The following is a 12,761-nucleotide window of genomic DNA, read 5'->3' as shown; positions in this document are numbered from 1 at the left end:
TGGGAGCAACTGGGTTTTGCAGCCCCGTTGTCCTGCTTCGGCTACTAGGTCTGAGTACTTCAGCCTCGTTCATTCACTTCACTAACTGTAGCCTCCCATGGCACAGTTAATTCCACAATGAACAGTGAGGTTGACCACAGGATCAGGTCCGGCCTGAGGTTAGTTGTGATTAACTGAGCTTCCGGTCTACTTCGTTTAGAGAAGCTGTCAATCACAGCTGTCAATCATGACGTCACATTCCCGTTTTTATAGCATCAAATAACTAAGACCAAACTTATTTAAAAAAAAAAAAACTTAAACTTACATCAGCATGATAAATACTAATTAAAAATGGCAGAAATTATATTTGGAAAAAAATTATTTGAAGTGTAATTTGATTGTTTAGTTTCCATCGCGTCCATTAGACTTCATGGGGAGGGCAGGGTTTATGACCTATACTGGGACCAGCCACCTGGGGGCGTTCGAGACACTTTGGCTTCACTTTTTAGGACTTGCGCGACACGCTTGTTGGCTTCACTGGAAGTTGTCCCGCTCTTATGAAGGCAGTGGATTTTGAGAATCCATGCTTTGGAGGAGGAAGGGCATTGGTGGTGGTTCACTCCGCCCAAGTAACGTTAGCTGTGCTCCTATGCCTAGTGAGAATATAGTTCCCAGTATTTATACGATTAAAAATGGTCTGTGTCTCATATAGCCTTGTTATTTGTACACACGCTGTGACTATACAGATCACAACATGCAAATAGGAAAATGTTTGCATTATTTTGTCACTTATTGGGATTAGTATGCTACCATTATCCATTTACATCCAGTCTTTGTGCTAAGCTAGGCTAGCGGTGTGTGCGTCAAATAACACTTACAGAACGCACAGAAATGAAAAAGGTATGTATGGACTTATCTAACTCTGGGGGATACTGTGAATAAGCTAAAGTCCCAAAAAGTCAGAGTTTTCCTTTAACTACGCCATTATGTATAGGAAAATACCTATTTCTACATTTAAAACGATTTATTTATAGTATTATAGCAGATGTTTCATCAGTGATTCACCTGCAATTAAAAACACATCATTTGTAACATATATTAAACAAACACATTCAATAACATATTTAACAAACCCAAAAACATGAGTAAAATTCATCAGATCACTCAATTCATGTGTAAAATTCAAAACGACTGATAGAACGAAACAAAGATATCAAGAATAGTTCTTCTTAGAAGGAAGTGTCACAGCTGGAAAAAACTACTGAAACTGTTATTTGAGACTTTTTGTCAAACATCAGCATTGATGGGTTCAGTATCACCGGTGTGTTGTAAAGTGGTTTCTCTGTTGAGCAGAAGTCAAATGGTTTCATGTAAGCAGGAATGGAAAAAAAACACCTTCAACCGCATGTTATTCACAGACACGCACTTCACACCTCGGAGAGAGACGATCACAAACTGACACTGAAACTTTGTTGCAAACAGAGATTCAGAACCAAATATGTATTGTGCACAAGTTTATTAACTAAATCACGAACACAACTAATCTAAACATAAACACATACACACAATCACACAATCACACATACACGGGTAAAATGCAAAGTGACAGAATGAAACCGTAAACAGGGAATGAAGCTCTGAAGAAATTACAGACTGACTCTGTTGGGTGAGTGAAGATATAGCAGGCTGTGCTCAAGGCCTGCCGTTGCCCATGGGCCCCGGTGAGGTTCCCCACAGACATCAGCCCGAAGAAGCCGCAGTAGAAGCCAGAAGAGAGGGGGTCACTCTGAATTTGGCTCTAATAAAGCCTGAGAAAAGTCCCACCTCTCTGGGTTTGCTTGACCAATGGCCAATGATTGGTTGATGAGGAAGAAACTATTAAAGATTTTTGTAATACTAATATGTTGCACAGCCATCGACATATCATATACACAACCATTTCGATCTTCAAAGTACCAATTTATAGAGACCAAACATGGTGTAGGTGAGGTTAAATCATAAAATACATAGTATCAAAAAATAATAGTATCAAAAGACATTACACAAGACAGTAATTATCATTTGTACAATGTCCTGGGGTGCATGCTCATTTACAGATCAGTTCATCCATAAATGAATGCAGGAAAGTCTGTTTTAAGGGCTGTGGGTCTTTTCTATGGCCTCTGCTTTTCCACATGACCACATTATTAGAGCAATAAACTGTCTTATCAGTTGGTAGTCATGGTAACTGAGGCTCTTCTTACCCTAGTTGGTACTTTGGCAGATGGGTCCATAGACCCCAGAGTGAGTTTTAAAGATTATTTGTTAAATACAACAAATAATTGTGTCTGATTTGTCTCAGTCGTTACACTGCTGTGATTTCCTGATGAAACGTGGTGATTCTCACAATCCCAAAACTCAACCATTGACTCGGAGTCTGAGGACGTTGGAGGTGAAATGATCACAATCTGGGTCTTGTACTCAGAAAAAGACTGAAGTTTGATCATCTTCTCATTGCGATTGGTGCATAATCTACACATTCCTCCTCTTCAACTTTCTGTAAAAAAATGCATAGGACAATACCGTATATAATATTAAATGCGATATATATTTTTTCTAAGTAACAAGACTTTTAAACATCTGATGGCGCTGTTGTGTTTCGTGATTTATGTGATAGATCATTATAATATGGAAGCCCATTTCCACCACATAAGAAAAAAAATGCTCTGGTAGATCATTGTTAAGACATAAGTCAAAATGGTGACATAGAAAGTGTTTCGTCCTTAGGGACGTTTAGAGTGTTTTTGGGTGTGTTTCGTGTTCGTTTCCCTTTTCGGTTCATTGTGTCTCTCTATAATTTCACTTTAACAGGCAACGTGCTGATTGGCTATTTTTCCTGTCAATCATCCGTGACGAGTGGAGTGGCTGTGCCCTGTGAGGGTGGGATAATCCAATTTTGCGTCATCGGAGGATATTTTGGCCAGAGGCTAAAGACTACAGCCAGTAGTAGGGGCTGTCCCGCATGGTTTCAACCCGCTCATAGGAGGTGGGATCTCACTCACAGAATGTACACATAGTATCAGCCGTCTTTCTTTGGAAGCTAAGCTAACAGGCTCTTGTTCTGTGGAGAAAGCTGAGTAGTGGTAGCGCTGAGTAGTAGATCGTCCAAAATGTTCGGGATTCGCCATTCCTGAACATGCACACCTTTTGTTTCAATCTAACTGAATTCATTCCGATTGGTGAATCTGAATGTAGTGTTAACATGAACGCTAAACAAGTGATCGGTTGATGTGCATTTTAACATTGCTAAGGAAATTCCCGCTCCTCCGTGAGAGATACAAGACCGGTGTGTCTCAGTAATAGGGCTGTCGCGATAACCGCAATATTGTAGTACCGCGCTACTGACAAGCCAACCGCAGAGGATTCCAAGTAACCGCAGCAACCGCGATATTCGCGTGTTTTCTTTTTTCATAAGGCTATACCCTTCTTGTTTTGAACTTTGTGCATGTGTATTGAATGTTCAATAAGTTAATAATGATAATAAGACGTGGTGATCATGGTTTTATCATGGTGATTTGTACAGAGGCTTCGTAGATTTGCACTTAAGCCTAAACAGACAGTGAACGAGAGAGATCGACTGAGCGCGTGCGATTACTGCGTCTGTCTTTGAGGTCAAGTCATATTCGTGAAAAGGTTGCCGTGTCCAAGGAAAGTTAAATATTTGTCCTGTCATCCTTTTAACGTTTAAAATAAAGGGTATTTAGTTACCATGAATGGCATCAGCGACAGCGCTGGTCAGCATCACAGCGCGAGGAACTTGCGGTCGCGGGAAACAAAGTGAGTCACGCATTGAATCAATGCGATTTGTCTGTATTAAGTGAAGCTTCAGCGTTACCCATGCGACGCATTGCTGGTCAGCTGAGCCTTGAAAAGTGGAGCTCAAAGTTAAAAATAATTAACCTTGTTTCATTACTATCTTTTAATGAATCAATCAGCGTTTTTGAATGTGTTGTTGAATGAATGGTTTAATGACTCACTCAAAGACAGTCCGTTGCCGTAACAACTGTGCGCTGAGTGACAGGCTTTCAATGCGCAGAGACGCTGTTTAGTTTCGGTTTATTGGTTAATGAAAATGTACTCGTTTTTGTGCATGGTGACCACATCGTGACACTTACTTATATAGCAACAAATAAATCAAAATAAATTAATAAATGCGGTAAAACCGCATATCGCGCTATCGAGCCACTCAAAATTACCGCAAGGGAAAATCCTTCACCGCGACAGCCCTACTCAGTAATCACGCCACCGGCCTCGCGCCGTTCTCCCGTGGCCCTCCAGTCTCGTCCTGCTCGCCACAGTAAACATAATGAATGGCGACTGTAGAACGCAAAAGCCGAATCCCGGATATTTTGGGTGATCTCGAAATCCCGGGCAAACTCGGCACGGAGACTCACTAGTAGCCTAGCCTTGTTGTTTTCAACTGCGCTCTCTAACCGGTAGGCGTGGCTTGGGAGTGGCCTCCTAGGGCAGCGAAGCAAGTGCATTCTGGGAGTTGTTGTCTTTCATCCACATAAGCCAAAAATACATTTTCTGGCTTTTCTCAGTCTAGAAAGCTCCAAATTTAAAAATAATTTCACATTTCTTCTACATAAATGACCTATTTTAAATACACATTCATCTTTCCAGAGGTGAAGTATCCCTTTAAGGAACATGCTACTGCCAGAACAAGAGAGACATTTTGTATTGAATTTGATTTGTGATGTGTTTTGTTTCTCTTGGTTTGATTTAGTTTTGTTAAGTGCTTTGACCATCATGTTAATCTTTCCTATTTTGACTGCCCTAAAAACTAATCATTTGTGTGCTCTAAGCGATGTCACGCGTTTTTAAGCCAAAACATTTTTTTGTCACATCCAGCAAACATCTCCTCACTATTCGCTAGCTGCCTGTCCCCTGAACACACTGTAAAAAAATGTGGTCTCTGTAGACAGCCCAGGCTCCACAAACGGCAAGAAAAACAAACTGGCCCAGCCTGGACCACGAAACATAACCAGCCAATAACCGACAAGAATGATTTGGGGGTGGGGGGGTTAGTGCGCGTGCACATGAAGGGGGGTGTGGGGAGTGGAGGAGAGAGAAGCATGAAGAGGGAAGTTAGCTAGAGGAGAGATGTCCTGGACAACGACTAACATTAAAAATGTATATTCTTGAGAATTTTGATATGGCCGACACACGACCAAAGAGACGACGTTCTGATGAACAAATAACAAAGAATAGGGAAAAGGAGAAGTCCCAAATTTACATCGGAAAAGCGTTCAAAAGGTGGCGCCGCCGGCAGAAGGGCTTCCAATCCGGCATTCAGGTGGCTCTGTTTTTCTGGACAGGTGGGTAAATCCAGTTTGGTTTTTCTAAATGGTTCATGACTGTTTCAGGAAGCACAGAAGGGAGGGGGAGGGGACGGGATGAGGAGGATGGAGGGTCGAGCAAGCCTCCATTTTGTTTGACAATACTTTGAACGTCAACAAGAAGTGACGTCACCCAACATCACTTAGAGCACCTCTAAACAGCTCTTCAAAGCTGGGTTAAGCTGGATGGAGGAGAGGGGTTAGGTAAGCATGTCATGTGACATGCATGGCGAACATTTAGCTTGAATTTTGTCTATACACACTAGGTTAGGGATTTGTGCTACTCTCTTTATTTTTGTTTGGTTAGAGTAAAATTACGACGTCGTGGTCGTTTTAAGACTTTTTCTTTGATATTTTCTTTTTAGTTTATGGTTAGATTGAAATGGTTTAGTAAGTTCCTTTTTGATTGTCTTTTATTTGGCACAAATTTGCCGGTGTGTTTAGTTTTCTTTTTGTGGTTGGTTTATTTATCTTTGTGTAAATATAGATTTTATTTATTCATATGTAAAATAGTTATCCCTTTACGTTTATTAAATTAAGTTCATTCGAATTTTTGTCTTGTGTCTCTCGTTATTCTCACCCCATTCACAGTGATTATTGGTGACAGGGGTCCGAACTGGTTTAATGTTCCCCTTCTCAACCCCTAGATTGATAAGAGCCAAAGGAGGGTCGTAACAAAATTATGGCATACTAAGTCTATTAGTCTGTCATAATGTAATTTCGACAAAAAGTCACAATTTCAAAACTTTGTTGATATTCATAACAAAAGTTGATATTTAATTGACTTTTTATTATCAGCATTTTGACTGTCATATATTTTTTTTTTTTTATAAATTAACAGACCATTATTTTTTTTCTTGTGTGGTGGAAATGGGCTTCCATATTATACAGAAGAAACAAACACACACTTATCTACATCTGAAATTATAAAAATACTCAATAACAATGTATTGTCTCACCGATTCCTGTGCGTTTCTTTTGTTGAATGTTGTCTCAGCATAAATGATCTCTTCGGAACAAGTCTCAGTTGTTTGAACAATAATAGATCCATTAAAACCTGCAAAATTCAATCTTACAAAGATGGTTCTTTACAATATTTGTTATTATTAGGGCTTTCAAACGTAAAGAAATAAACTTAACTTTCACCACACACAAAGTTCTTAAACAAATAATGTGTTTGTCATATTTAGAGAGACATTTACACATAAATCAAACCAATTGGGTTGTTTATTTGTATTAACAAAAGTCATCATTCATTTAGATTTTAATTTGAGCACCAGCTGTATTTTTTTTTTTTTTTTCTGTTTATGAATTTTCAATGTGTATGCTGTGTGTGAGTGAGACGAGTAAAGAGTGATGTTGGGGACCATTATAAAGACACAAATTCCAAAATCACTGTATTCTACAGAAAAAAACTACACATATTAGTTTGGTTTCATATAAAGGTTATCTACAAAAATTAGAATCATTTTCATTAAATGATAAAATAGGGCTATCAGTTGACTTGTTTAAAGCATATTTTCAAAGTATTATTTTTTTATAATACTTGTTTAAAAGCTGTAGGTAACACTTGCCTTTGTCAATTTTTCTACATTTCCTGCAGATCCAGAAGATCCCGAATCCAGCAACAATCATCAGAGATCCAGCAGAGATCAACACTATCAGAGACACTGAGACTGGAGGAACTGAAGGAGAGGAAAAGAGAGTCATTATTGTAAGTGAGTCTGATCTTCACACACATATATCATCAGTGCTGTGGTACCTGCACATGTGTGACAGAGTGTGTTGATGTCCAGATGTGTGGTCTGGTTGCTGATGGGATTGTTCAGCACACAGCTGTAGGTGTTTTTATCCTGATATTCCACCTCCAGAGGTAGAGAGAGACTGATGCTGAGATCACACACACTGATGCTGGACAATACACTGATTCCTGCGTACCAGGAGAGAGTCGCATCACACACATTCAACACTGATGAACACACCAATGAACAATTTGATGATGAAGAACAGTGTGAAGAGTTACTGATGACAGGAACAGGCAGACGAGCTGGAAAACATCAGAGAATGAGCAGAAATATGAACACAACAATCAACAATTAAGTGAATAGTAATACATTTTGTGTTGAGTGAGTGTTTAGTGTGTTCATGGTCACTAAAATGTGTCTGTAATCTCAAACTATAAAATGATTAAATGTTTGAATATGTAAATAGAATATATGAACGTTTGGACAAATAATCTTAACTCACCATAGACAGAAACATTGAATGTTTTTGATGCATTTCCAGCTCTAATTATCAGAAGTTTATAAACTCCAGCATGTTCAGTTGTGGTGTTTGTGATGGTCAGAGATCCAGTTTGATCGTCCAGCTTCAGTCTGTCTCTGAATCTCCCATCAGTACTGTTATATGTTGAGACACTTTGCTTCTTTTTTTTTATTTTAGCTAAAATATAGTTTTCATCTCCAAATGTCCACCATATATCTTCATCTTCACGTATTTCAGTAAGATCAGTGTTTAGAGTAACAGAATCTCCCTCCATCACTGACACTGAATCACTAAACAGACCTGATGAACAAACAAATGGCAACACTTTATTTCAATAATCCACTTAGAAGTGATCTAGAAGTGAACTAACTGTCATTAGAGTATTAGTAGACTGTCTACTCCATATCTGCTAACACTTTTTGACAGAATATCAACAGATATTCTACTGACTATAAGTAATTTGGCAACTAACCATAACCTAACAGTCTACTGAGAGTTAGTTGACATGTAGTTGCAAAGTTACTTATAGTTAGTAGAATTTCTGAAGTGGACTATCAAAATAAAGTGGAACCAAACAAATGTACAGATTAAGGTTTCTGATGGTTTACAAAGCCTGAAATATCAACCATTTTATATGTGCTACTGTAAACTTCTAACCGCTACCGTTAAAGAGAGATTGTCTGAATCAAGCAGTGAAACATCGCAGCAGCGCTTACAGGTTGCTAGGAAATATATTTACAGTATCAATTAATGGACTAATACGGCAGCATCATTTGTGAAAAAAGGAGAGATAATAGCTTAATGCTACTAATCTTATGCAAGAATTATTATTTTTTTTATTTTTTTATTAATACTTTTAAAAATGTACATTTTTAACAAGCAAATTATTCAACAAGCCGTAATGCTTTAGATTGTCGTACTAAATATTACAGGCTATTTAATATAGTAAAAAAAAAAAAAATGCATTAATTCCAGATATGAACTCAAAGCGGACAGGTTTACAAAAACAACAACAACAACTTTTCCCATCATATAGGAGTTTACTTTTAAGATTAACTTTGACCCTGTTCTTTAACGTAAATGAACGCAATTCAGGCTCAAAATTATGGTTTAAATGTAAATCTGATTATTTCACAGTTTAAAGTTTGGCACAAGAGATTTATTAGTTAAACCTTAATTTAATATGGTGCAACGCATCCTCAAACTTTAAATTGTTATAAAATGATCTGCTGTTGAGGAATATCAATGTATAAAGTTACATATTTATTAAAAACAAATACATGATAATTATTGCAGATTGAACATGCAAGTTAATTGTGCATATATATGACCCTGCACCACTAAACCAGTCATAAGTCGCATGGGTATATTTGTGGCAATGGCCAACAGTAGGTTGTGTGGATCAAAATTATTTTTTTATTTTTTTATGCCAAAAATCATTAGGATATTAAGTAAAGATCATGTTCCATGAAGATATTTAGTAAATTTCCTTCTGTAAATATATAAAAAAATATTTGTGTGAGTGAATGCAGCACAATCGCAAACATAAATGGACAACTTTAAAGGCAATATCTCAATGTTATACGATTTTTTTTGCACCCTCACATTAAAGATGTTCAAATAGTTGTATCACTGCCAAATATTGTCCTATCCTAACAAACCATACATCAATGCAAAGATTATTTATTCAGCTTTCAGTTGATGTATGAATCTCAATTTTAAAAAAGTGACCCATGTGACTGGTTTTGTGGTCCAGGGTCACATATACACTTCTGATGTGAAACCATTAAAAATGTATTCGAAGATTAAGAAAACAGATTTACAGAAAATATCAGAAATGTACATTTTCTCTAGAGATTTCCATTCATTTCCATGCCTTTCAACATTGTATTTCAGTTTAAAATTCTGAACAGAGCTTGAATTCAAAGTTAGTAGATTATTATTCTTAATATTCGTGATTCGTCTGGTACATAACAGCAGATGAAAATAATTTAATTTGAACAGTAGAGCAGCTTTATTACTCTAATATGAGAAAAGAAAATGTTTTTATAACTTACCGATTGGACTCAAGCAGCACAAACAGAACAAAACAAACATGTGAAACATTTCCTTCAGTTGTTCAGTGTGTGATCTAATAAAACTTCCTGCTAAACACAGCAGAAGTGTTGATGCTGTGTGAATCCTCCCACAACACAGTTTGGCCCTCCTAGTTTCACAACCCTGCATTTGCATGATCTCAACTTTAACTGTTCTTAATAGTCAATATATTCCTTATTTTTGTCATTTAACTTGCTTTTTGTAAGGTACAAAAGCTTTCAAATGGTACCTTATTTAGGGGGTGCATATTAGTATTGTAAATGTATGTACATAAAGTGTACATAATTAATTAAAATCACATTATTTAGTTCTGTTCCTCAGTAACCCCTCAACCCCGTTACACAAATCATTCTTCCCCCATAAAAATAATGAACGTATCCTTGTGTGACATCAATAACAGGAATTAACATAATTTAAGTCTTCTGAACAACATTGTGTGCAGACAGGCAAGTTACCACCTTCTTTTGTAACTATAACTTATTTAGAATTGTGATATTGTGGTTGTCAAGCTCAACGACTCAACCCTGTTACATCAAATAAAGATATAAATCTATTATTTGTGAAAATTATCTTTATCTCAACAATATACATGATTTCTTAATACCATGCATGCCATGTGCTCTCCTGTTATTCACTTCATGTAGAGCAGTGGCCATTTTGAGCAAAAAATCACAACCCCGTGTGATAGAAATTTTACATTTAGATGTGTTCTTTTACTTTTAGATGTGTTTTTACTTTTAGAAGTGTACAGCTTGTATTAACATCTTTCACTTTATTTTTACTCATGAGCATTTAAAGAAATATGTTCATATAAGCTAAAGCACGTTATTAAAGATGTGTAATCAAGTGTTTAGAAAAGCATAAGTTAAGACAAGCTTGCAGGGACAAAATGTTTTGAGTTATAGGAGACTTAGTAGCAAAGAGACTAAGAGTACTCAAGTGACCTATTGTTAGACTTCAAGTGTGAAAATATGTGCGCAGCTTCAGATCAAAATAAAGATAGACAAAAGGTGTGAATTTTGAGCAGCAGCTAAAAACAGGAACTTGTATCTAGGCACGATATTGTTCTGTCTAAGATATAATTTATGCCAGACAAAGATTTTGAGATGTATCCTTTTAAGGTAACGAAGGCGATCTTTTGAGAAAACCAGGATGTGTTTTGTGTATATAAGCTGGGCAAAAAGCAGAAGTCGGGGCCTTCTCATACCAGATGCGTTCTGTATGTGAATGTCAATTTCTTGCAAGAAATAAAGATCTTTATTAACCTTTGAGATGTCCTACTGTCTTACAATTATTATTTAAAGTTGAGAAAGAATTTCCACGACACCTGTCACACTCAACCCCATTACTTCTATGCCACGAAGCGTGCGTACATAAAAAAAAAAAAAAAAAAAAAAAACACACATATACACATAAAAAGCACACTTTATGTTTTATTTTGAGGTCCGATTCAGTCATTTTATAATGTTCTAATGTATACTATGTTATTGCTGTTTTTCCTGCAGTCGGCTCAATAAAACTCAGTTGCAATTGCAATTTATATCCGTTGTCTTTCTTGGTTACATAATGAAATACAGTGCTTATAGAAAATCTTACAGTGAATTGGAGTTAAAAAAAACAACTATTTATATGTTGAGCTGTATTTGTCTCTTCAACCCTGTTACCCTAGTCTCAACCCTGTCACACCTAAATTTCCCTTTCAAGAAGTTTTTAAAACGCAGTGCAGCTGCACAGCAGACACCTAGCTGAGCACCTAGAGCAGTCATTGGCTGTGCTGCGGCAACTGCACGAACCTATGGCAAGGCGGCTCATGTACGCAAACCAATCAGTCTGTAGCCTATTGCTGTGTCTCAGTCAGAAACCTGGGGCACTTTCAAGTACAAAACGTTGCGCAACGTTTTGCTATGGTTTCCGGGTAGAACGTCATGTTTACTGGAAACGGCGTGCACCAGTGTGAGATACGTTTTCTCTTGTTTGGTGGGTGTGTCAGAACTGCAGTCCAATCAACAGCAACATGTATATAAAGCACGCGGTATTAAAGTGAACTCGCACAATGGGTACAAGGAAAGTAATTTACAAATGTGTTCGATGCAGCTCGGTATACGCAACAACTGAGGATATTAGAAGACATGTTTGTCGAAAGTTTTATTGTAAAAAATATAGGATATCAACATAATGATGTAGTTGTTTATATTTTTAGCTTCATTCCAAGTGTATGACATTTGAAATAAACAATGGTAATTAAGTGCTTTTCCTAAAAATGAGAAAGAAAATACAGGGTATTAAAACAGTATGAACTACAAATAAAGTCAGTATGTGAGGCTAAATAGATGTGTTTTAGTCTGAATTAGGTAAGATGTGTGCTTCCATTTCAGTTTCCACAAATCCCTTCACTCGATTGGGATGTTCTCTTTTGTTCTGGGCAGCAAGTGCAGTAACTGTAACATCGGGCATATTAAACACATATTTATACCAACTTCATCTGGCTCCGAAAATTCTTCACAAAGAACACAAATAATGGCCTTCTCCGCTGCCATAGTTGCAACTCTTGCGTCATCAGAACAGTGTGTTCAACGCATCACCGTTTCTGTTTAAAAAACGTTGTGCAACGTTTTGTCGGGGCTGAACGCAGCCCTGAAGTTCGACCATTGCAAGTCAGATGAACAGCTGCATCTCACTTTGTTGCTTGGTACACAGCTCGGAACTTGCCCCCCTTATTATGTGGAGTACAGACAATTCTCTCCTTTTTACAAGAGCTCTTTAAACGCGGGGCGTTCCCCGTCCACGCTCAAAGTAGCGTATAGCGGCAATAGCAGCATTTCACGCTCATGTGGCTGGGCAATCACTGGGAAGAAGGGACCTGGTCGTGCGCTTCCTCAAAGGGGCCTGAAGGCTAAACCCACCTCGACCCCCCTCCGTGCCTGTCTGGGACCTCTCCATGGTCCTGGAGGCCATGAAAGGAGCCTCATTTGAGCCACTTCAGTAGGTGATTTGCAAGCGCTTTCAGTAAGTGCTTCCTGCCTTGAATTCGGGCCTAAC

The 12,761-nt window shown here is 37.7% G+C and overlaps 1 protein-coding gene across 1 annotated transcript; it reads right to left on the bottom strand.

The window, feature by feature from the left end:
- Positions 1-1,453: 1,453 nt before the first annotated feature.
- Positions 1,454-9,753, bottom strand: LOC311295298 (SLAM family member 9-like). The gene is made up of 6 exons (XM_084416609.1): positions 9,683-9,753; positions 7,608-7,925; positions 7,123-7,407; positions 6,935-7,045; positions 6,320-6,417; positions 1,454-2,515 (listed from the first exon to the last, which is right to left on the bottom strand). Exons 1-6 carry the CDS (start codon positions 9,729-9,731, stop codon positions 2,462-2,464), a joined length of 915 nt encoding a protein of 304 aa, XP_084272735.1. The 5' UTR covers positions 9,732-9,753; the 3' UTR covers positions 1,454-2,461.
- Between the last annotated feature and the right edge of the window lie 3,008 nt (positions 9,754-12,761).

The sequence above is a fragment of the Rutilus rutilus genome (assembly GCF_951802725.1).
Source record: "Rutilus rutilus genome assembly, chromosome: 8".
Lineage (NCBI taxonomy): Eukaryota > Metazoa > Chordata > Actinopteri > Cypriniformes > Leuciscidae > Rutilus > Rutilus rutilus.
The sequence above is the reverse complement of the archived record's forward strand: the minus strand, read 5'-3'. Positions and strand labels throughout refer to the sequence as shown.